Here is a 23,708-nt window from a genome sequence, read left to right as displayed (position 1 = left end):
GATCTCGTCACAAACGTTCCGTGATGTGTTCGTACCATTTGTTACAAATTTTAAACTGCAAATTCTGAACACAGAGCACCGGCGTTCCACTCACACTGGATGATACGTGGAAAGGAAGTCCGAACGGCGAAATGCTCGTGTCTGTCTCACGAAATCGCTACAGCTGAACACGGCGGTTATTTGTACGGTGGTTTGCTGTGCGGTTTATACTCGTAATACTTTGGTTTGAGACACGTAAGAAAGGCGGTTTGATTTCCGTACCAAGTCGGTTACAAATTCCCTTCTACGTACCGTGTTTCGCTTGACAGATGTTTGATCTACGTATAACTTCGTATACACAGTGCTGCTGTCGGTATCGCTTCCAGACGTACAATGCCGGCATCGTGGATCGCATTCAATTCTCTCGATTAGTATCCAGTGGGGATCGAAGAGCACGCATCTTTACGTAGTAGGGCCCCGCTCACCACCTACTCCGTGTCCGATTCTTCAGAAGGATTACGCGTATCGGGGAACTAACGTGGTGAGAAAGCTGTTACGATTACGACATACTACCACTGTTCTGTGAATCTTCGTATGTAACTGATATGGTTTTAAGCTGATGTTCCTATGCTTATGACTAGACTACGGATTTTTATCTAATTTCATGTTTCTGAAAATATAATGAAAAGAGTAAAATCTCGGTAGAAAATAATTTTCCTGCCAAGTATTGTGGAAAACGCTACGCTATGAGCATACTGTATTTTTTTTTAAATTGCAAGTATCCTGTGCAATTTTTCGCTTTCAAACAATTCCGCAGTCTGCTTATGACTGTATACATATATGAATACATATGTATTTCAGGATAGAAATTTCAAATGTATGTATATTTTGGTATATTTGTAATATAGAAGTGCATCGTATGAGAGAAATACAAAAATTCGAAGAAAAGATTATTTTTTCGCATAAAACGATTCCTAATTTTTTAACTATGGTGTGCCTTACTCCGTTTAGATGTTCCAGAACTCAGCGAATTCGTCGGCAAATCTAAATGGTCCCTGGAAAGTGAACGATTATTTTCTGGCAAGCTAGTGCGTATTGGTATTGCAGGCAATGCACAGATTTGTCAATACAATAGCTCGTTGTGCTAACTATGAATTATTCTTCAGCTTAACGATGGAACTCTGTGGCCATATTCGCAATATTAATTTTTCCAAGTTGGAGTTCATGGAATTTGGTTGTAAAAAAAAATGCTTCGATTTGTCGAGAAACGACACTACCAGTCCGCGGTACTGACCAATGATCTCGAGCAGACCGTCGATAGGACGATTCTGGAACAGTTACTAATGAGTGCCTTGCCGACTTGCATCGAAGGTAAAAATATGTTTTTAAATAATTTCTATGCTTTTCCTACTTATATTTATCATTTTTATTGTAATGTAAATTTTAGAGGGTTATATATGATAATCCAGTTCACTATTAACGCTAGAACTGTTGACGATCAAGATGTAACACTTGTACCAAGGAAATGAAAATGGCAGATTAACGAAAACAAACATAATTCAAAAGGCAAACTTTTATTCATATATTGTATAGAAAATTACAAAATTGCAGAGTTAAGTGAGTGTGTATTTACGAAGAGTATGAAGTGAATTTCATATAAAAATACGTTCACGTACAAACGATGTATTACCTTGATTACCAAAGCAGATTTCTTGCTGCTGGTCTGTCTGAGCACGAGTGACAACGTGGGCAGTGCATTGAAAGGCGTCGTCCTGATGATGATGTTGCTCATACTGCTGTAGCTTCACGCTTACGCAGGCGACGCAGCCGAGACTCGATCAGGAGAGATCGCACAAACCATCTGCAATTCGCCGTGGTATCAACCTCGAGAGGACACTTCGCAAGATACTCACAATGAATCGTGGGAGCTTGTCATGTCACGTGACAGAAGAGAAATTCTTTTCGATGAATACGTTCACTTTCAAAGAAATACGACAGACACCAGACTTCTTATTTGTCCGTTTTGAAAGTAACGCGAGACACATGAAGACCATTTGATCACGAGTGATATGTTTTCCTTTCGACATTCTCTGTGCATTGCTAGTATCGCACAGGCGCTATTATTGTAATTCGATGAGGAAGAACGAAGTTTTCTCTAACCTATGACTCAAACTTTCATAAACATACTTGTGCACGAAGCTTGCTATATATTATTACACATGAGTGTACAACGGCTCGGATCAGTATGTGTGAATAAATAAGAAATTTTCCAGGGTGCACTTTTAAGACAAACTGATTACAATCGTCCCATCGTTTGAGTTGAAAATAATCGATTGCAATTTACTCGTTTCAGTTCTTCTACTTCCCTTATAAAAAAATGGTATCTTCTTGTTATAAGAAAATAGATCTTCGTTCTTCCCGTTTCCTTATCGCTTACATATCGCTGGAACCCTATTCTGATATTTAGCTGAGAAAGTTGAATATTCTTTGATAATACATTCCAATTTTCGAAACGCATGATCTTCTTAAGAATTTATCATATAAGCTGGATATTATCTACAAATACAGATCAATATTTAAAACGAATGGTGCTGTTCGATGGAAACCGCGGTATTACCCGTACAGAAGAACAACAATAAAGTATTCATCTACGAAGTAACTCCACTTTCTCACTACAATTTTCATGGAAATGTAGCAGAAGTGGTAACTTACTGGACGGTGGATAATAGAGCAATTACAATAGAATAAAAGATAAACCGAGAAATAAAAACACAATTCGTAAACATGTGCGAAGAAGGAAAGGGAAGGTACTCACGATTGCGTGGAGTTATTTGTCAATCTTCGTCCAGTCAGGATGAAAACGTCGACGAGTAAGGACTTCGCTTACGCGATGACTCCGTTGAAGATCTTGTCATGGCCTGTAGGTACCTGGCCTCTTCAAGACTACGATGTCTTTTCCGCTATACGTGCCACAATAGCGACTTTTTTCTTGGTATGAAACTCATACTATTATTTTGTTGCAAAGTTAACATGTGTGTTATCCACACGAGAACAAGCATGAATGGACAAATAGGTGAAACTAGTTCCAGAGTTATATGAAGTTAAATTTTATATATCATAGTATACACAAAGATTATTTGAAAAATAGTTGAAATGATATTTTCATTTTTACATAATCGAACTGTGTTTTTTGAAAATACATACATACATATTTCCACCATCTATCAATTGATTTTTTTCCAAATATGTTAAATGTGCTTTCTAAAAGGTCCGCATTGATTCGCACCACTCTTTGTGCTCATTATTGTTCTTTTTCTTGAGAAATAAATATTTCTATAAATTAGGATTAGAACATTTTAGAGAAATTTAGGGCAAAGAAATTGTGTAAACAATAGAGAATTCAAAGATAGATTGAAATAGCCAATGTTTCCAACTTCATTGATTTTTTTATCTCAAAATTTGTGCACTTAATCGATACAGTTTCCGAACAACTTCATTTGGCGCGTTTAAAGATTGTCGTTCTTTTGTAGCTACTAATGGTAACGGTCGTGCAATCGGAGATGTACTTAGACAATAGCGACGCCGAGAAAAATTTGGATGGACTAGTACTTGTTACCTGCGGCAGTTTGGCAGCGTCAAAGATTATACAGTTTCGTATTCGGCCTGCTGCCCTTATCTCAAATTTTACGTCCGCGGTTGAGGATTATAAGGAATTGCGAGACGAAGAGAAGCGACTGATAATGCGAAAACACGCTTATATGGCCAGAGTGGCCAGTGCCAGTGTGATATGTTTCGCGTATTTCAGCTCGATTCTTTTCATAACTGTGCCTATGCTGGCTGAAGAGGAAGAGAAAGATATAGTTAACGTAACGGAGGAAAGTACAACGGAGTATCCTTTACCTTCCGAAAATGTAATGGCAGTTATAAAAATGCCGGATAATTTGCATTTCATTGTTTTTATCGTCGAGTACTTGATGCTGCTATTCCTGAGTACTGGAAATATAGGTAATTAATCGTCCTGTTATACGAATCGGTCAATATCAGAAGCCATGCTAATCAACTTCATAAATTGAGATGTAGAGACGAATGATAAGTTCGAGCATAATTTATCGAAAGGTAATTTGCAATTACAATTCCTTTGCTTATGACGATAGAAAAAGGAAGTATTGGACGATGATTTCGAGGGACACATGATCTGAAATAAATAATTTTCTTATAAGTAATTGTGTGACAGAAATACAATGATCAACCTCATTTTCTGATCAAAATGCTGATGGTATACGACATCTTTTTTTACTTATATTGATCCATTACAATAATCTCCTAAAACTTGATGTACGAATTTACACCACTTGACTTATACATATAGATGTGACACATTACAACAAATCAAAGAATATGGTGAAAAAATTTTACTATTGGACTTGAACCTCGTGTGTACGTAGCGTGTGTTTGACATGTGGATTAATATTCATTTAATGTACGTTCAAAATAGTGTTTAAAAAGATCAACTACGAAAGCAGTGTTTAAAACGATTAAAACGATAAATGAGTAACTCTAAATACGATTATTACACTATCCGGCCTGCAATTTTTGTTGTTAAAATGTAGAACATCAACTATTCGTTTTGAGCGATGATATTAAAAATTTGAAGCAGAATGGAATTGATTAGTCTGGGATCTGAATGGCCTAAAATACCTATACATGCTCATAGTAGGACAAAAAATTCATTTATTTATATTGAAATGTGAATTAGGCAGCGATTCGTTGTTCTTCGGTATCATTTTTCACCTGTGCGGTCAGGTAGAAATTCTGAGGCTTGAGTTCAATAGGTTGAACAACGAGAACGAAAAAGCAATGGAACATTTCATCTCATTAACCAAGAGGCATATTTACTTGCTGAAGTTAGCCAAAATGCTGAGCGAGACCATCAGCTCCATCTTGATTGTGCAACTATTCACGAGTTGTATACTTATTTGTACAAGCGGTAAACATTCTTACCTCACTCGATAAAATGACGCGAAGCACAATGGCATAAGTTTATTTAAATTTAATTAATGTATTATGATGATTTGCATCTGTTTTTAGGTCTTCAATTTATTATCGCTCTGAGCGTTGGAAACATCGTCATGACGATAAAGTCATTTATAGTATCGAGCACGTTACTGTTGCAATTATTTGCATACAGCTACGTGGGCGAATACTTAAAGCGTCAGATGGAAGCCGTCGGTAACTCGGTGTATTTCTGTAGCTGGTACGATATACCGAAATGTGTGGCAAAAGATATTATCTATGTCATTATGAGAACTCAAGATCCAGTTTTCTTGAAAGCTGGAAAATTCTTCGTAGTCAATATGGAAACATATATGAGTATTATAAAAACTTCTATGTCGTATCTTTCAGTTCTCCGAGTGATGGTAACTACTTGAGATCTTGTGTAATATATATGTAATTCTACGAAGCTATATTATTATAGCAAAGCACAATAAAGTATTTAATATTATATTTTTGATGATTCAATATTCATTTTAAATTCTCGAAATCAAATTAATCGAGTATGCGCAGTAAATCGTTTCAGTGGCTCTTTATAATCAATAATTCGTGCAGTCGCCGACAGATGGTTCTGCATAGTTTATATATCATTCTGTGATTACGTGTTGAAAACATTTGAAATATACATAAATTTAAATATAGAATGTAATTTAATTATTAGATGGTTTTAGATGATTATATGATTCAACGTGAGATAGCGTTACGATATCGTTTTATAATGGATTGACCGTATGTTGATTAAATGGTCAGATAATGTTAACCTCAAAAGAAGGGTTACATGTTTTTATACAACAGGAAGGTGTATTTATGTAAAAGAATTACTTCTTTTGTAAAATGTCACGCCGCCTGAATAACAAACAAAAATTAAAATCACTTTTACAAGTGACTGCCACTGCAACTATGTTTTATGGTGGCTTTTGCATTTACCAGGGCAATGAGATGTTTTATAACAGATTTATCATGCCGCTTGCAAGGTTTGTAAATCCTGAAGTTGCACACAATACAGCAGTAAAGATCTTGAAATGGGGTCTTTTATCTGCAAAAAATACAAATGATCCTGCTTCCTTAACTGTTGATGTTTGGGGCATGAAATTTAAGAACCCATTAGGAATGGCAGCTGGTTTTGACAAACAAGGAGAAGCAATAGAGGGTTTGCACAAAATAGGATTTAGCTTTGTAGAAATAGGTAAATACTATTCATATGTTATTAACGATTCTCAATTGATCTATATTATACTGAAATTTTTATTAAAAGGATCAGTTACACCGAAACCACAGGCTGGCAACTTAAGACCAAGAGTATTCAGGTTGTCAGAAGACAATGCAATTGTTAACCGATATGGTTTCAATAGCGAAGGTCATGAAGTGGTTTGGGAACGCTTGCAAAGACTGAAGAAGAATCAGAACTTTGATGGTATTGTTGGAGTTAATTTAGGTAAAAATAAAACATCAGACAATGCTGCACAAGATTATATAGATGGAATAAAGAAATTCGCAGATGTGGCAGATTACTTTGTAATTAACATATCTAGTCCTAATACTCCTGGATTAAGAACGTTGCAGAATAAAAAAGAGTTGGAAGACTTGTTAATAAAAATAAACAATGTCAGACAATCCATACAATGCAAACAACCATTGCTGTTGAAACTGGCTCCAGATTTATCTGATTCTGAGAAACAGGATATCGCGGATGTAATAATTCAACAATCATCGAGTGTGGATGGCTTGATATTGTGTAATACAACAGTTACACGAAATAATTTAGTGAGTCCTCTTAAAGAGGAAACTGGAGGGCTTAGTGGAGCTCCTTTGGCTGACATGTCTACAGCAATGATTTCGGATATGTACAAACGAACGAAAGGTACCATTCCTATTATTGGAGTTGGTGGAATATTTACTGGAGAGGATGCTTATAACAAAATCAAAGCTGGCGCTTCTTTGGTACAAGTCTATACATCGTTTACGTACCGAGGGCCACCAGTTATTGGAAAAATTAAACGAGAATTGGATGATATACTCAAAAAAGACGGTCTACAGTCTATTAAAGATGCAATTGGAAAAGATGCGAATAGTAGATGAGTAGTTTAACTTTGTAACTTGTTAGTTTTGTAATGTTAAATTAGTATATTAAAAATATGTATACTTTATGCAAACAATATTATTTTTTTAATGTTTAATTGTTACAGTTCCCATTTTAAAAATCATGTATATCCTGATACATGATATTGACAATAAAACAACGTCTATGATACACGGCATGCTATCTTCTCTCATTGATTCTTTGTGTAACATTTATTTAAGTAACTGAGTTATACAAACATTTTCATTTTAATTTATGTTTTTTGTACAATTATTTAGTACATCTATTTAAAAGCATTAAAATACGTCTGTTGTACCTGATACGTTACAACTAATATATTTTGTTTTACGACCTGTGTTCAGGTCTTACGTATGCTATGATTAATACTCACTGGTAATGTCTTCTTTGCATGATATATTTATGATTAAAAAATGTCGAGCCATTTGGAAATAGTTTTTCATTCGAACATTTTAATATTCGTGTACTTTAAAATCAGAATAAATAATGATAAAATGATTAAATTATTACAATAACTACGAATATTGTTCTAATATACATCTTTTTACTCACAGTTACTCCTTAAAATCAATGTTTAGTACCATTGTCTCTAACGATTCGCACTAACTTTGCTACACGATCACAATTAATATAAACATAAGTCGTGTAGCTCTAAATTAATGAAATCTACGCGAGCATAACCACTAAGCTAGAAGCAACGGAAGATCGATAAAGAATAGATCGTTGTCAGGTTGATCGGCAATCCTTATACGTATTACATTTTCAGGTACACAGTTAAGATAACATTCGAAATGTCTCGATATTAAACGTTAATGTAGACCAAGATTTCCTCCCAGGCCCTGTTCTTTCCTCCACTGAGCTAATCGGATAGCATACCAAGCCTAGAAGAAATATTAAATCTTCAGCCATGATTTTTCTTGTTTAACAATATTATCAAAACACAATAGAGCTTCTTATATCTGAATTAATAGAGAGAAAGATGTCCAAATGATAGAATTTTTTTTATATTGAAATTTATTTATTAATTAATTAGAGATAAAGAAAATTATTTATCTGCTTCAATATTTAAGAATTATCGTAGAAAAAGACCTGTTAATAACAAATATTCTACACAGTAAGTTTCAATAATAAAGTTTCAATATGTATCAGAATACTCGTATAAAGAAATTCTACTGTATTCTTTCTTTTCTTTTCTTTTTCTGTTTGATTTTAATGTTACTTCAACATCAAAGATTATTAAACCTATTACTAGGAGATCACGGATTTTTATATAAATATATGCATGTATGGACACAATTAAAGAAATAGAAATTAAATAGAAATTCTTTCTACTTAAAGATTACAGTAAGTTTTCTCCTATAGGTATATCTTATATTTTTGCATATTATATGCATTTTGCACATTTTTGCATCTACAAATTTTGCATAAATACGTAAAAATCCGCAGTCTAGTCATTAGCAACGTCGTACAATTGTTCGTTTATATATCACAATTTTTGGCACAGTTTGCATGTGAATAGAAATTATGTGAGATTTATCAAGTTTTCCTCTGAACATCTATTGTATTTCTTTTTAGAAGGAATAAAGAACTGTAAGAACCTCAACATCGGATTCTGAGAGTCCAGTTTCGGCTGCCAAAAGGACGATATCCGCCGCATGAGGTGCCCTGGGCCATCTATTGAACTGTTCTTGGAGGACAGCTTCTTGATCCGCTGTCAGACGGATCACTCGAGCATCGGATGCTCTGCTCGGATATTGTGGCGAAGCTGATCTTAACATCTTGCCTGTAAAGAAAAAAGTCGTTCATTCGCAAGCGTTTAAACACAAGGCTGTCGAGGTAAGGCTGTTAAGAGAAAAATTGTGACAATTATCGCGACAAAAGACGCGTGAATCAGCGCGACGCATCGTGAATATATTGTAGGTCTTGAATATTCCCTTTTATGGTGAAGAGAACACACGCGCTGATACGCCTTAAAATATTAATCAAATAAAGTAATTTCACCCGCATCTTAATGAATCTGTATAAATATTCTCAGTTCTTTCGATAACTGACCTTTCAATTAACAATATGATATATAAATTTGTTCCTCAGTTTGAACCGACCACTGGGTAGATCGATTTTCGTTACATAACTGCGTCTCGTATTATCATTAATTCGCCAGTTATATTACGAAGGTGTGGTAATCGTAATAGTTGTATAATAACACTGGTATTACATAAACATGCGTCTGTTGTTTTGTATCTGTCACGCTATTATGGTGCAAGAACACGCGAATCGCTTAACGCGCATTAATTCCATATTAGCCTGTTTTAACAAGGCGACCTTTAAGCAGAAACTACTATAATAAACGCTAGAACCAGAGTGGTGAAAATGACCAATTTCTCGCGTTTCCTATATTATTTCTAATTATTACGTCTACGAAGTTTGATAATTCATTTCTATATCTCTAAGATTTGAAATTGATTCGCCAGAAATTTAAAGAATAGCACGATTTACGGGTTAAGAAAAATGTAACGACGCTTAAGAAGATAGAAAATCCACAAATAAAAGAACTACATACATATGTATTATGTCGAAGAACTTGACCAACTGGTGTGACAAGTTAATTCTTTTTTGGTTAACAGACTAAAAAGCTTAAAAAGTCGACGGAACAACATAGTCTCTGGCTAAATTCAGAGAAATCTTGTTACCACGAGATTTAACAGCTGCGAAATCCACGTGTTGGGGAGTAAAACGAGCAACGAGAATAGCGTGACATTGACCCAACGTCAGGGACTCCATGCTTTTGGATACATTTCAAAACCAGGTTACATAGGAACGAGAATAACTACTGTTTCTTCTCTGACGACGTTTTAATCGCTTTTTGTTGTATCTTTCCTCGTAATATTCCTTCTGGGAGACTTCGCGAATTCTTTGATGGTAAGTTCCATGCAAACGAGCGATATTTTTACGCGCGTATCATAGTATTAGCGAATAGAGGGTAACGCAAATGTAGCGAACAAAATAACGCTCGTCGCTAGATATGTGACAATCGTGTAGATATAAGTAAATAAATAAATATATCTATATGTAATATATACAAAACATTATTCAACCACAATTTTTATCATTTGCTGTTTAATAGGTCACACAAACTTTACCCACGTCCATCCAAGTACGAAAGGAACTTCGAAGAAATGTGATATTTGACAACACAAGAACCGCTGTGAAACTAATCAATATTAATTGATTGTCGAAAGACCCAAGCAACTTTACATCGACGATAAATAAGAAGGAAGTAATAAAGGAAACATCTTTTAAAGTTCCTAAATGACATAAATTTTCTTCAACCAATCCAAACGTAGCGAGGCAACAGTCTACGTGGTAATTGACATCTGTTGCACATAATATGCTCATTATAACAATACGTATCTATGATTACCCAATTGCAGGCTACTCTAATATAATATTTAACAAGCCTATGTAATGCAACTGTATACTGTGACAGTCGCTGATAAGTATGTAATTCATCTATTTTGAGAATATAATTAAAAAAGGTAGAACCTCGGTACTACCAGGTAAGTGCTCTTACCTATCAAGTATTACAGAAATTACAATGTGCATTCTTTGTAATTTTGCACTTTCCAGTTTCTTATGAATGCATAAAAATCCGCAATCTACTAATAACTCTCAGAAGTGGCTGCGATTATAAATAAATAAGATAAAATGAAAAAAGAAGAACTTGTTTACATTGGACCAAAATGTTTGACCACTTACTGGGCTCGCTGAATCTCACTCTATGCGTCGATTTCTTAGCATCGTCGTGGTCCGAATAAACCGTGTGTTTCTCGCACAAATAGCACTTCCTTTCGTAAAAGTAAGACTGAAGCGACTTAGGTACGCTCATTTTCGCGAATGGATGTCGTCCTAACCGATAGAAGATCAAACGTCTCTGCGCACGGTTCTCGCGCGACTGATTTCTACCTCCTTTTGTCGCAACTGATTTTGCTCGCGTAGCAATATAAAAATGTTAATCAATGCGTACATGTAGGAAAGGAATAGCCTTGATAGGATGCACGAACCTAACGGAAGCCTCAACAAAGTTCCTTGCCAAAATATTTAATTATACGATTCTGCTTCCGGTTCTGGTTCTGAATCACTGGTCCATTAAGCTGTAAAGCATTTGGCCGCTTATTCGCGCCATGTAATTGATAAAACATCTCGTTATTCTATATTTAAATCGCCACTTTGCCACGGTAGCACAACAGCTCAAAATAGGTAGAGAATCATTTTCCATGTCACACTTTGATTTTTATATACGTTGCTTGAATGTGTACATTTTTCTAATGACTGTTTCAGGTTTCTACTTTCCAACTACGAAGAACATAAACCCGCCAAGAAAAGAAATTCCTCGTAAATCGACAAAAGCTTTTGTAGCTTCGGTATAAAGACAGTAAATATACAACTAACTTATCAACTTCTTTTACGACATTTACTGTACAAAAGATAAAATTTAATTTTTATATTAGCAATGCAAAAAATCTGGAGAATAAAGAGATAATTATTTACTAAATCATTTGTTCGTAACTTATTCAGTGAAGTTTCGTGCTCGTTATCATTATTTCGTAATACTCTAAATAATACAATTTTATTTGACGGATTCCAAATATTTCAACGTACCTATCTTGAAAAATGAAGAGATTCTTGGCAGAACATTTTAATTAAGGATGACAGTATTGGATTCCTGCGTAATTCTGTTTGTTCGATTGACGCAATAAAACTGTTCATACTAGCAACTCACTAATTGTTTCGAACAGTGTACCTAGATACACAGAATGTCTCACTATCGTTTGTCACGTGTAAGTGTTACAGGTCGAACGCTGCTAAAGTCAGGCCTCAAACGTACTTTCTCTTCTGGATTAGGCGATCCTGTTCTCCAAAGAGAGTAAGTCGAGGATTCGCGATCCGCACAGGCTGATAAGCAACCGGAGAGACAATTTCGCGTTTAAAAGGCGTGCCGTGACATTTCTGTAACGCGTATTTGTCGTTTCATGGTGCGTAGGTGGCGAGTAAATGCCTTGAGCTGTATGTTTATGGAGCAGCTCTTTGGAATGTTAAACTTGACCCACAGATTGGATAGCATGCCAAGTAAACAGGCACGGACGAAGCAATCGAGGACAGTTTCCGATTGAAAAGGCGATCTTAAAATCAGAAGCGTCTATTCATCGATCTGTAACGTGTTTGTGGTTTTGGCGGGCGTCACGCGTGATTCGAAAACGCGTTTTATGTGTCGAAGAAAAAGGCTGCTGTTCGTTCGAGAAAGCGTGAAATGGAAATTAGCTGTGACAGGATCACCTATTTACGGTGATACATGAAAGTATCTGAACGTTTGCCGTAGAATATTTTTATAAACGTGGTAAAACTTTGTTTATAATCAATTCTTTTCCGTCGAACAAAATTTTAATCAACGAATCGAATCCGCTTATAGTCGTCCATCTTATTTCATACTTTACCAATACGATCACGACAGTCGTGTCATTACATAGTATTAATAAAATGTTTGAATGTTTTGTGCAATGCAGATAATATATTTATAGAAGGTTTCTATATCTGTTTAAATATCTTTACGAGTCTCTTTAGTTACAAATCAGTGTACAGTGGACTGTTTTCAATGTCCGCGTACAATTCACGGAATTTTCCAGGAGTGCAGTAAACAGGCAAGTCTTCTTCGGAGAACTGTAGCAGATCTAGCAAATTTTCCTCTATTTCTTGCTGATACACCGAGCCAGCGAATCTCGATTGGATGGTTTGACGATCGTCGTCTTGTATCTAAGAAGATTAAGCGACATTTGACACGATCCGAAACGAAAAATCAAACTTTTTATCTCATAAATAGACTGCGTATCATTCTGTCATTATGCGAAAAAAGGTATTAGAGGGGCGTGGTGAAAAGAAATGATTAATCTAAATGATACTTTCACTTTAACTTTCAATTTGCTGGAACTTATATAGTATGAAAGATAAGGAAAGACGTGACCTTCTACGTCGATATACAAATTATACAAAAATACTGATTTGCATAAAAATCCGCAGGCTGCTTATAAATTCTTGACTCACCGCATTCCAGTTGGATTGTACTAGTGCACGCACGCAATCGTCAACTAATGATTGTCCAGGAATTGCCTATCGCGAGAAAAATTTATTCGTCGTTCGCTTCTCGAATGGATTATTTTCAATGTTCGTTTCTCTTACCGTTTTCGACAAGAGCGTAGCACGGTTCTCCACTCGAAGACACTCGAATCTATCGTAGAAGATCGCCATGGCCCATGGTTCCCGGAAGTACGCGTAAAAGTCCGAGATCAACGACTTCTATATCACGGTGACAGATATAATTATTTTCTAGATCTTTCATTCTCGGTTTTACGTCATAGAAAAGCGAAAAACGATTTACTTCGAAACGTGTTTTAAGCTCGTTCAGTAAGCTCTCGTGTTTTCCGTATAACGCGACCATATGACGCACTTCAAAATCCTAAAATATTGGCGGATTATTACGCATACACTGAAATCATTAAAAAAGCAAAGTCTCTCTACCTTCTTGTTGAAACACGTTACTGTTTCTATCATGTCAAACCGATTCAGTTGTATGCGGAAGTAGCCAATTTCTGATGTACACGAGCCTGTTATCAGCACTTGACCCTAAATACGATCGCTTAAACGAATTTCCTCGCGAAACGTAGCGAAACCACAATGAAAACTCACGTAAACGTTGTAATGAATCGTAGGTTTGCGTAACATGGATTTCCCAGACTTGCCGACGTGAAGGTAGCGATAACCACCGGGTAAAGTACAGGCCACGATTTTCGGTGATCGAAACACGACTATCGGCTGATCTTCCTTGCTCTTCAACTGTACGACCGATGTCTCGCTGCCTCGATGTTCATTTTCGATGACCGATCGAAGAATCTTCGCTAGCTATCAGATATTAATGAACTTCGTGAAGCTAAAAGACTCGCAGATTTGAAAATTTCAATCATCTTGCGGAACTGAATTAATATTATTAGCAAAATTGTGTAAATCACAAGTTACAAGTTATCAGTGTTAAACCTTTATACCTGGAAGTATTTTAACGTTCTTATCCATCAATTTGGTTATTAAGAAATTACGAAGAAAAAGTTACAGTTACCTGCATATTTGTCTGTTTTGAAATATTAACTTTCATTAAAACTCGTAAGATCATAAAAGAAAAGTTTATAGCCAATAAACCGCAATATTTATGAATCGTGCAAGGACGTTTTGGTCTACTAACTTTCTCGCCGATCTCTATACTATTAAAGTATATATGTTGCCAGGCTTCGAGGTAGAATCTTCTACAATACTTAGTTATGCTACCAGCAGCAAAGATCGATGGATCGTTTGTCCTTAATTCCGTGTCTATGACCAGCTGGCCGTCGAACATGAGTCCAGACCTACAGATCGCTGAAAAGGATCGAACGCATTGGTGAATCATAGTTAGCGGTCGTGAACAGAATTATGAACTTCGTTGACGTAGAAATTTGGCAATCACCCAAAAATATCCTCATGTCGATGGTCTTCTCGCGAAAATTTAGAAAGGCGTCGCAATCCAACGTTCTGGTTTTACCTCTCAGGCGGATAACGATCGCTTCTATCATTCTTCCTTGTGGCAAACTTTTTACGTGCCAATCGATCAATTCCCAACCCACGAGCACCTCGATATTATTCTTCGAAATCGACTTCATCACTTCTGCGTACACCTTCGATAGCCACATGTTTCTTTATATATTAAGCAATATGTTTTTCAAATTTCTATGTAAAAGAACTAAGTTACATCGAGATTCTAAAAATGCTTAGTTTAAAAGATATTCCGATATTAATTAAAGATGAACATTCTTTTCGTAATAGAATAAGGTTGTTGGTATCAGTAAACGTATAAATATTGTATATCAGTAACAGAATAGTTGTTCAGTGTTGTACAGTGCAGTCGTAAAGTGTCGTTGGAACGATTATAGAAAGACAAATCTAATTCGCGTGCTTTTTGTACTTCGCAATCGTCGAAGAAGATATTTTCGTAGGATGTACACTTTTGCAATGGCGGTTGGATCAGTGTGATCCAAGAACCCTTAACTCCAAATTCGAGCAATCCTTGAAGGGCGCAATAACAATCGATGTTGTGTCCATAAAAAATAATCTTCCCTAGAAAAATGTCGTGTATTAATGTTTGATTTCTTCTTTCGTAAAATCTGATCGAACGACTAACTTTCGCGTTCCAATTTATTCGTCAACTCTTCGATCTTCTCTAAACAGATAGCCGCCTCTGTATCGTCATTGAGCGTCAAACAGTTCCAAGGTGTTTCGTGCTGTAAAAATTCTCTAGGCGAGGGAAAAATAATTGTTGATATTCGTTCTAATTTCTAGAGCTTTATCTCTTTGGTTTACCCTTTTTTCTGCTCGTCCAATTCATCTTGAAATTGAGGACGCTGATACTGCATTCCACAGGTTAAGATGAGATAATCGTATGTAATGTTTCCTTGATTCATCACAGTTACGTATTTCTCTTTCCTGTTAGGCACAATACAATCGGCCACGAGAATATTTGTGTCATTATAGAAAACATTTGAAGAAATTTCATTAACACTGTAATGTAGATCGCGAATGTTTATGAAAGTTCATATTTTCATGAAGATAATTAGAAAAATGGAATCTAGGTAGAAAACTTTTTTTACTTATTAGATACTATAACGAGTGTTACACTCGACATGCTTGCGTATTATAATACGTGCATTCTGTACATATTTGCACCTTCCAATTTCCCATAAACGCATCTCTGCGATGTTTTTATTTCTCTGTTTTTCCATACCTTTGAATCGACGTCACTGTTCCATATACAATACTAATTCGATAACGTGCCCCAATCAGCCGACGATACCTCGGACAATATCGGCCTTTGAAGGGTAGCAAATGCGCGCACGTTTCGTCTTCGTCCTCGAAAGGTAAGCCGTGTGGTGATATCAGAGTGATATTCGCGAATCGTACGAAGCTTTGTCTAAATTTAAGAAAACAGATTTTGTCGTTCACCTTTAGAGTTCCTTCAGTTTTTAATTCAGTTTTACCCAAAAATAAGATGTTCTAAGAATGCAACGGCACAATCTGAGGCGCCCACCACAACCACCCTCGATTCGATAATCGGTTTTGGTATCAATGCGATCCTTGGTGACGTCATGAAAAGCGAAAAACGTTCAGTTCGTTTCATAGGCTCGTCAGTTTCCTCGAAACCATGATACTTGTATTCGATTCTTCGACGAGGCCTCACGGGAGCCATAGTGTTCAAGCATATCGTCAGAGGATGCGTACGAGTCTAAAATAGCAGTACGTCTCAGGATGAACTACAGGGTAAGTCAGAAAGGTGGTTACACGTTGTATCTCATGTCGTGCTGACACTTTTTGATTTACAGGGAACATGTGAATTGGAAGCAGGTGAAACAGAATGGCCTGCAAGATCTCCAGATTGTGTATCGATTGTGCATCAATCTGTAGCCTTTTTAAGTATTTAAAGAACAAGGTCTAGCCTAGAAAGCCAGAAATTGCAAAGAAATATAACTCAGCAAGAATTTTATACTATTTTTATAACTATGTTCCATAGTACAATGATGAATTTTTCAGGCTGATGTCAGTTGTATAAGGATCAACACCGAGAGCAGTTTCAACCAATAAAATAAATGTGGCAGATACCTTCGTATATTTGCAATACTTAGGAAAGCAAATGATACTATTCTATTCCTGGTAAGTCAAATAATATCAACAAGCCACGAAACTAAACGCGTATCCTCTTTCTGACTCTGTATTTGTTGCCCACCCGAAAGTCTTAGAAAAGTTACTGCATTTGCTCTAAAATTGGACGAGATCATGGCTGAATAACGCTGTAATAATTTATTTAACTTGACACTCTGTCGATACTGTTAAAATGTGAAATTAATATTAAGAAATACATGCAATTTAAAATTCATGAACTACAATAAAAGTTGGACCAAAATTTTATTAAAAATAGGATGTGTCCTAAGACTTTCGAGGGGAATGTAATTTTATCGTCGAATTTTACCAATGCACTCAACGCTGTTTCTGTAAGTCGATAATAAAGAACGATCATGCCACTAAAACGAGCGATCTCGCAGAAGAAGAAGGGCAGATGAATGGAGAAAACTGGCATCAGTATGAAATGTAGAATACGTCCATAAGCATCGCCAGGTATATTTTTCACTGCGATGTAATCTTCTATGTGATAACGTCGTCTAATATACGTGACTTCTTTCTCGACACTAATGAAATTTATATCATCGTTGATGGTCGTTCATCGAGATGTAAAAAATTTTCTAAAAAGCAGTCAACATCCTTCTAAGCTCACCAAAGTATTGCTACACCGATTATCCTGTCCTTCCATTGACAGACATAACACTGCATCTCTGACAGTTGTTTGTCCATCGCGATGTCAAAGTCTATTAAAACTTGTTCCGCTTTTGGAATATTCTGTAGAAGTTCTTGTACGTCGTCTCTGTCGGAAAGCTTAGCTTCTCGAAGCTTTATGTGACCCAGAAGAGCAGTACGATGCATTACATATAGCGTCATCGGATAATCCTTGTTGCACTTTAGTGGCACACGCTGGATCGTTTAAAAAAGCGTCAAGATATTGCTAACTTTTGTTAAGTTAATTCATTCGAGAATTGGCGTTTGAGTCGCGAGATAAAATTTAACAATACGCTGAATTTTAGTACTAACTTTTGTACTAAGAAGAGTTCATCATATGATAACTGTTATTTGGTTTTTATATTATTAGCGACAATAATATAGTTATTCTATATGTTCTATTACATTTATTCATTGCTCCTATTAAATATAAATCCCATGACTTCTTTATATTTCTTTTGTCCGGATAACGTTAGGATAACTTCAAGAATAATTTCTTGAAATATGTTAGTCTCGAATGTGTCAATAAGAAGTGTAATATACCACGAAATGTTGGAGGAGAGGAAAGTAAGGATGAGAGAAAGGCAGAAGGATCACGCAATAATCCAAGTCGGGAAAACACTCGAACGCGGCCTCCATGAAGTTCCTACTCCAGCGACGTTTTATTTCATCTTTCATCGCGAAAATTTCCAAAACGAATGCGTTAACATCGCCGTGATAAACAGGCTGCAAAGGGACATCGGTCTTGTCAAATACTGGGTCTCCGAAAGATTCACCAAAGGTAACGATAGATCTTCCTTTGTTGCAAAAATATGTCGCAATTGGTTTTGTTCCTCTTAAATAAAAATCGAACAAGAAGTCGAAATTCGTTGGGAACTCACGTGGTATCGTAAATAATGAGTCTGTGAACGCGTTGGTCATCAATTTTGCTCGATAATACGTGTCGAAATAATCGGCTATCGATTGCAGGTCACTGCCGAAGGTCATTATCGATGGATCAAACAGTTTTCTCGTAGGTGGTATCAGTTTCGTCGAATCATCGTTAGAAGCTACAGAAACTCTAGAGTCTGTGTCCTCGAAGCTTTCCATGCTCTCTTCCGGTGAAAGTTCCTCGGAGAATCTAATGCGGTGTGAATATATCTGACATAAATGCATCTGACAGATAAATCTACTCAAGACAAATAGATTTCAAGTTCTCATTTGAAGATGTTGGAAAGTTGTATTTCTTTCCTATTGCGTTTCTAAATTTCAAAATAACGATTGCTATATGTATACGCTATTACGTTTACAAGCATACACAAGCCAAGTGAAAGTAATTACATTGAACTAAAGTACAAATTAATAAATTAATCGTTAGGATTAAAAGCAGTATTTACTGCCTTGGTATGCAATTAAACTATAAATTTTAATCAAGTGGCAATAATATATTTTCTAATTCAGACGACGCAACGTGCGCGTCGATATCAGTGAGAAGAACTTCTCAAAAATTATTATTCTCCAGAATTAGTCGTCAGAAAGAATAAGTTACAAATTCGATGCATCCCACAACGAAGTACAATAAAAAATACTAACTCTTCCGTTGATTCCTCGAGAGACTTTCTCCAAAATATAGAGAAGAACGTCTTGCTGGCAGGCTGCATGCTTTGTCGGAGAAATTTGTCCTTTTCATGGATCTTTCTAAGACCATTGTACGGTCGCAGTTCGAAATTCTGATTGAGCGTATCTACATCTACGTTGCTATTGAGAAACATTACGCCAGTAGCAAAACCATCGTCATCCTCGGAAACGATCAATCGTCGACAGTTGTCAGGATTGCGAATCATCTCGCTGACGTAAAATTCTCCATAAAATTCTTTTACGAGGCTCGACTCCGCGTCGATGATCGCTACTATGTCGTCGTTATCCTCTTCTCTATTACGTGGGAAACAAAATGTTTCTATTTAGTGCGCTATTACGATGAGTCAGAGGTTACAGTGCTCCTTGAACTCGTTCATTTCTAATTATTTGTCTACATGCCATCGCGGAAATTCTATGTAAACAAACTGATCAATATACAGGGTAATCCTAAACTTGTGGTACATTCAGGAAGGGAGCGATTTGTTACGCGAAAGTGTCAAAAATATAAAATAAAATTTGTTCACGTGGTACTCCAATCTGAAAATTTGTTAACATTTCGTTGATGAAGCGCGTTTACTTGAAACAATGTTTTTGTTCTGAATAATAATTACGCGAATTCAGTTATATTTTTCATTTTAATTGTATTATTCGGGCTCCAAGTGTAACATGAATTTAAGACCGTGTATTTTCAACCTACTTTTGTACGAGGGATCAGCTCCTTCCTAACTATAGTACAATATCGGAATCACCATGTATAAATAGAAGGAACGATTCAGAAAGTCGCGTGAAACGCAACTCACACAGCACGTCGAATCTTGAGCCTGGGATTTTTTAGATGACGTTCGGTTATGTAAATTGACTGCACGGACGGCTTGTCGGCACAGTATTGCGGGATCCTGATCATCTGCTGTTCGAACACATCCGCGGCAGCTGGAAAATTAAAACCACCGGTGGTTTTGAGCCGCGTCTACCGAAAGATCCATTTTTAGGCTCACGTATAATAATCTGAGGAGGAACCACGAGAATCACGTGCTGTAAACACGACGTGATATCGAAGAGTCCTGTCAGTAGGTCTGCGAAGAAGTTGCCAGTATATCGTTTGTCCCAGACGAGGATATGTATAAACATCGCGTTTCCTTCTGTCACATCTTCGATCCTTTATCAAACGAATCGTAGATAAGAGGAGCATTTTACCTTTCTCTTTTTAATATTCGCGTTAAACGAACAACGATCAGTGCTGCATTTAACGGGTTAATGAAATTTATGTTCGACAGAAATAGTTTCCATTACTTATACAATCTGTACAACCAAGTCAGCCAATCATCTGGAGTCACCGACGGCACGTTCGGATAATTGCAAAGGCATATGCCCGAAACGATTTCACACTTTTCGTTACACTGCACCATCGATAGACAACTCGCCTCGCTGCAAACCAACGTTTCCTGTTATCATGCTGCGAAATTGTCAGACGATTGCCTAGTTAATTGAATACAAGATGCGTTCGAGGTCCACGTCTCCAAAAATTTCATACGTCTCCGGACGTATGAGTTGCTCGAGATTAGGCAGATCGGCGTGCTCCATTAGTCTGACACCGAAAATCTTTGTCGCTGCATCCAGACTTTTCCTTCCGCGGAAATATACCTCTGGATCGCCCAGCCATATACTCAACATTTTTCTTCTTTCATAACCGTGCTAATCTCAGCGAACCGAAATTTATCGCTGGACTTTCGATTCCCGATCGAACTACAGAATACTATAGTAAATGTTGCGTGACTGATTTCAGGGTTGAAACGATCACTTGCACTTATATGAGTATGTACTAATCACCGCTGGTGCAACTGCCAATAATTGAGGAAAAAACCGATCGATTGAAATCATTGGATGACAGATAATCATGGGAAAAGTGAAACTCTCTCTCTATATGCGCCCATCGAGGCGACCGACTTTAATGCTCGCAAAAAAGGTAATAACGAAACTCCTCGAACGATTTAAACGGTGGGGCAAAGTAATTGCTTCGCGTTCTCTTCGCTGTTCCCTTCTTACTCCGCTTTCTTCTCGAGTATTAAGCTCCATCCACAACAACGTCAGCCTGTTTCAAAGCGGAAATAACGAAGCGAAAACGTTGCAGACTACACCTTTAAAAGTATCGAAGAAACTTAGGAAAAAGTATCGAAAGATTTGCGCGCTGTTAGTTGACAATTTCAACGATAGAATTTCTTTCTTCTTGCGGTCTGCCGCAAGACACATCGCGGAAGCTATTTACGTTGCACTTGGTGCTGGCACGTGCGCGCTCCACGATGCAATCGACAATAACAGACACGATCGTTACGGTATGCTGCATCGGTGCACTTTTTTTCGTTAGCCTTCGCCGCCGTTCCGCCATATCAAAGTCTTCCCTTGCGTCTCTCGCTTTTTAGACTTCAAAGTAATCGTATCGAATCGATTTATTTTGCTACCGGCTATTTATTTTTTCTTATCGCTTCGATGGAAAGCAATCGATTCAAGACTTTACCAAGGACTTGCTGCATTTACGAATACCTGGCTAACGACGTGGCGTCATGCAACTTCGTGTCACGATACGCAGCGCGAAAACGCGCACCTGGCTCCAATGTTTTGGCAGTAAAGCTGTTCCTCTTTTAAAGAACCTACTTTCGGTTCCGATGTCTATAATTCGTTCAAAGATACTCTGTATTCGAATTACGAGGATTCATCAAATATATCCTATATTCGACTGTTCTACCTCTACTGACTGCGAACGTTCGTTCAAAGCAGTTAAGAGTAATTGCACCTAACTCGAACGGATGAAATTGTAGACGAAAAGCATGAGCGTATGTGCGCATAACGATCTGTTATCGTTACCAGAGGAAAAGGCTTCTTCCGCTGACTTGAGCAACGTTGCTGACAGAAACCTCTTCTCCGTAAGTTTCTAATTAGCTCTTGGGAGATCCGCCGACTGATTACAGGCCGTGAGATCGTCCCGTTGCCGAAGAAGAGGCGGCTCGCAGTCGCCCCGTCGTGTACAGAGAACGAGCTTTTATTAATAACTGCAAGAAACGCGGAAGCACTAGCCAATGATCGTGACTTTTTGTTCAACCACGCTGATATTATGTCTTTCACTTTTCTATCAGTCTCCACTTCCCCTGATATATAACGAAGAAACTCTTAGAAAGATATTTCGATGCATAGCTAAATCATCGGAGACGATGTTTATTCTGTTTGAGAAGTAACGCGCAATATGGACCATTGAACGCGCAACGGTTCGTAACGGGTTACGTCAGACCAACCACCGTACGAATTTCCGACTTGCGAAACGCGACTCGTAGCTGCTTTACTTTTACTTCGCCAATGTTCCCACAATTCTTCGCGGTTAGCCAGCAAACTCTCGAAGCGAAGCAAATGTTGCATTTCTGCTGCGATAAAAATGGGATCGAAGTTGTTTCGCTGGTGCGACAGGTACGAGGATGTTTCGTATCATTGTCGTTAGAACATCTCGCGAAATTTCATTCGGAAGATTTTGGGAATCACGTGATTAGTCGTTTTCTAACGATACCTTGCACAAACGCAGCACATGTTGCGTCATTAGTCGGCTTATCTATACTCAGGTATCATAAGTTAATTAACGCGTTCGATAGAGTATACTAGAAGGTATTGGGTCGATGCGAATTTCATTTGCGGAGTACGTTGAAAACTACGCTGTACTCTGATTCTCTTTTTAACAAGTTTTACAGCAATGTGAAATAAATTTTTCACTGTACATGCTAGAAACGATATCTAAAAGAATTTTGGCTAATATTAGATGTGAAAGCAAAATAGGACAGCAGATAAACAGTTATTTAAACACTTCTATACGATTATATATTAGTTAAAATCCTTCAACATATCTTACTAAAAATTCCTTAAATAAATGTTCAAATAACGGATGGTTTAGTGGCGAATAGTAGCACAATATTTCCCGCCACAACATGTTGAAAAAACGATATCACCAACGCTAAAGAAACGAATAATGTAGAACACGCTACATGATTTCGACATGAAGCTTCATCAATTATATACACGCACCGGTATGAATTTGTAAGCTTAAAGAGAAATTATTCTAACTTACCTGTTGCTCGTCTACTGTTGATTCGTTGTATCACCTCAGAACGTGCCAGGGAATGAGTAACACCCTCACTCAGCGACGGTGCGCACCAGACTGAGATCAAGTAGCGGACTTTCGGAGATCAAGCAACGGTCTGCGACTGCAACGTGAAAAAGTTGAGGAGAAGAGTGGGGAACATAGGTTGGGAAAGTAAGTAAATACTTGCCACTAACTCCAGTCGTAATCGAAAACAGGAAGTAAAGGAAAATTCTCTTCGATTTAACATCTTGCTTTCCTCTCCTGCCTTTATCTTACTTGTTTCATTTTTATCGTTCGTTTCTTCAAAATGTTCTTACATCTGATCGTCGATGTCATCGGTATCATCGCCATAAATGACAAAAGTTAGATATTCTGTATACGAAGTCTTTT

The 23,708-nt window shown here is 37.1% G+C and overlaps 4 protein-coding genes across 5 annotated transcripts; 2 read left to right on the top strand and 2 right to left on the bottom strand.

The window, feature by feature from the left end:
- Positions 1–1,795: 1,795 nt before the first annotated feature.
- Positions 1,796–5,460, top strand: LOC138184467 (odorant receptor 13a-like). The gene is made up of 4 exons (XM_069122467.1): positions 1,796–2,971; positions 3,510–3,984; positions 4,736–4,966; positions 5,068–5,460. The coding sequence occupies exons 1-4, from the start codon at positions 2,834–2,836 to the stop codon at positions 5,406–5,408; spliced, it is 1,185 nt and encodes a 394-aa protein (XP_068978568.1). The 5' UTR covers positions 1,796–2,833; the 3' UTR covers positions 5,409–5,460.
- Positions 5,461–5,620: 160 nt separating this feature from the next.
- On the top strand, positions 5,621–8,841 carry Dhod (dihydroorotate dehydrogenase 2). Of its 2 annotated transcripts, none has more exons than XM_069122466.1 (3): positions 5,621–6,217; positions 6,287–7,102; positions 8,708–8,841. In XM_069122466.1, exons 1-3 carry the CDS (start codon positions 5,866–5,868, stop codon positions 8,743–8,745), a joined length of 1,206 nt encoding a protein of 401 aa, XP_068978567.1. In that variant the 5' UTR covers positions 5,621–5,865; the 3' UTR covers positions 8,746–8,841. The 2 variants fall into 2 exon arrangements, with proteins under 2 accessions (XP_068978567.1, XP_068978566.1); XM_069122465.1 differs by having other exon boundaries at positions 8,705–8,841.
- On the bottom strand, positions 7,276–11,144 carry LOC138184474 (uncharacterized). The gene is made up of 3 exons (XM_069122479.1): positions 10,886–11,144; positions 8,728–8,912; positions 7,276–8,010 (listed from the first exon to the last, which is right to left on the bottom strand). Exons 1-3 carry the CDS (start codon positions 11,013–11,015, stop codon positions 7,939–7,941), a joined length of 387 nt encoding a protein of 128 aa, XP_068978580.1. The 5' UTR covers positions 11,016–11,144; the 3' UTR covers positions 7,276–7,938.
- A 316-nt stretch (positions 11,145–11,460) lies between these two features.
- Positions 11,461–23,134, bottom strand: LOC138184401 (cilia- and flagella-associated protein 61). Its single transcript, XM_069122281.1, is given in 20 exon segments — positions 11,461–12,937; positions 13,226–13,291; positions 13,361–13,477; positions 13,560–13,637; positions 13,700–14,080; positions 14,292–14,632; positions 14,748–14,880; positions 15,054–15,319; positions 15,384–15,496; positions 15,563–15,685; positions 15,984–16,169; positions 16,237–16,481; positions 17,223–17,439; positions 17,526–17,779; positions 18,128–18,772; positions 19,078–19,495; positions 20,002–20,131; positions 20,197–20,357; positions 20,492–20,626; positions 20,694–23,134. Coding segments are annotated over 20 exon segments (4,377 nt in total). The 5' UTR covers positions 20,873–23,134; the 3' UTR covers positions 11,461–12,748.
- Positions 23,135–23,708: the final 574 nt, after the last annotated feature.

Source organism: Bombus flavifrons, chromosome 10 (genome assembly GCF_040668555.2).
Source record: "Bombus flavifrons isolate JBK064 chromosome 10, iyBomFlav1_principal, whole genome shotgun sequence".
Lineage (NCBI taxonomy): Eukaryota > Metazoa > Arthropoda > Insecta > Hymenoptera > Apidae > Bombus > Bombus flavifrons.
This window is presented reverse-complemented; position numbering and strand designations above follow the sequence as displayed.

What these genes read in the sequence shown, in the direction of transcription:
- LOC138184467 (XM_069122467.1), top strand. Translation starts at nt 2,834, where the DNA reads ATGAAAACGTCGACGAGTAAGGACTTCGCTTACGCGATGACTCCGTTG. An exon ending in CCTGAGTACTGGAAATATAG is followed by an intron (nt 3,985 to 4,735) that starts GTAATTAATCGT and finishes AATGTGAATTAG; the next exon opens with GCAGCGATTCGTTGTTCTTC. An exon ending in TATACTTATTTGTACAAGCG is followed by an intron (nt 4,967 to 5,067) that starts GTAAACATTCTT and finishes ATCTGTTTTTAG; the next exon opens with GTCTTCAATTTATTATCGCT.
- Dhod (XM_069122465.1), top strand. Translation starts at nt 5,866, where the DNA reads ATGTCACGCCGCCTGAATAACAAACAAAAATTAAAATCACTTTTACAA. An exon ending in ATTTAGCTTTGTAGAAATAG is followed by an intron (nt 6,218 to 6,286) that starts GTAAATACTATT and finishes TTTTATTAAAAG; the next exon opens with GATCAGTTACACCGAAACCA. An exon ending in AATTGGAAAAGATGCGAATA is followed by an intron (nt 7,103 to 8,704) that starts GTAGATGAGTAG and finishes ATTTCTTTTTAG; the next exon opens with AAGGAATAAAGAACTGTAAG.
- LOC138184474 (XM_069122479.1), bottom strand. Translation starts at nt 11,015, where the DNA reads ATGAGCGTACCTAAGTCGCTTCAGTCTTACTTTTACGAAAGGAAGTGC. An exon ending in AGTGAGATTCAGCGAGCCCA is followed by an intron (nt 8,913 to 10,885) that starts GTAAGTGGTCAA and finishes TTTTCTTTACAG; the next exon opens with GCAAGATGTTAAGATCAGCT. An exon ending in TCTCAGAATCCGATGTTGAG is followed by an intron (nt 8,011 to 8,727) that starts GTTCTTACAGTT and finishes TATTTCTTCTAG; the next exon opens with GCTTGGTATGCTATCCGATT.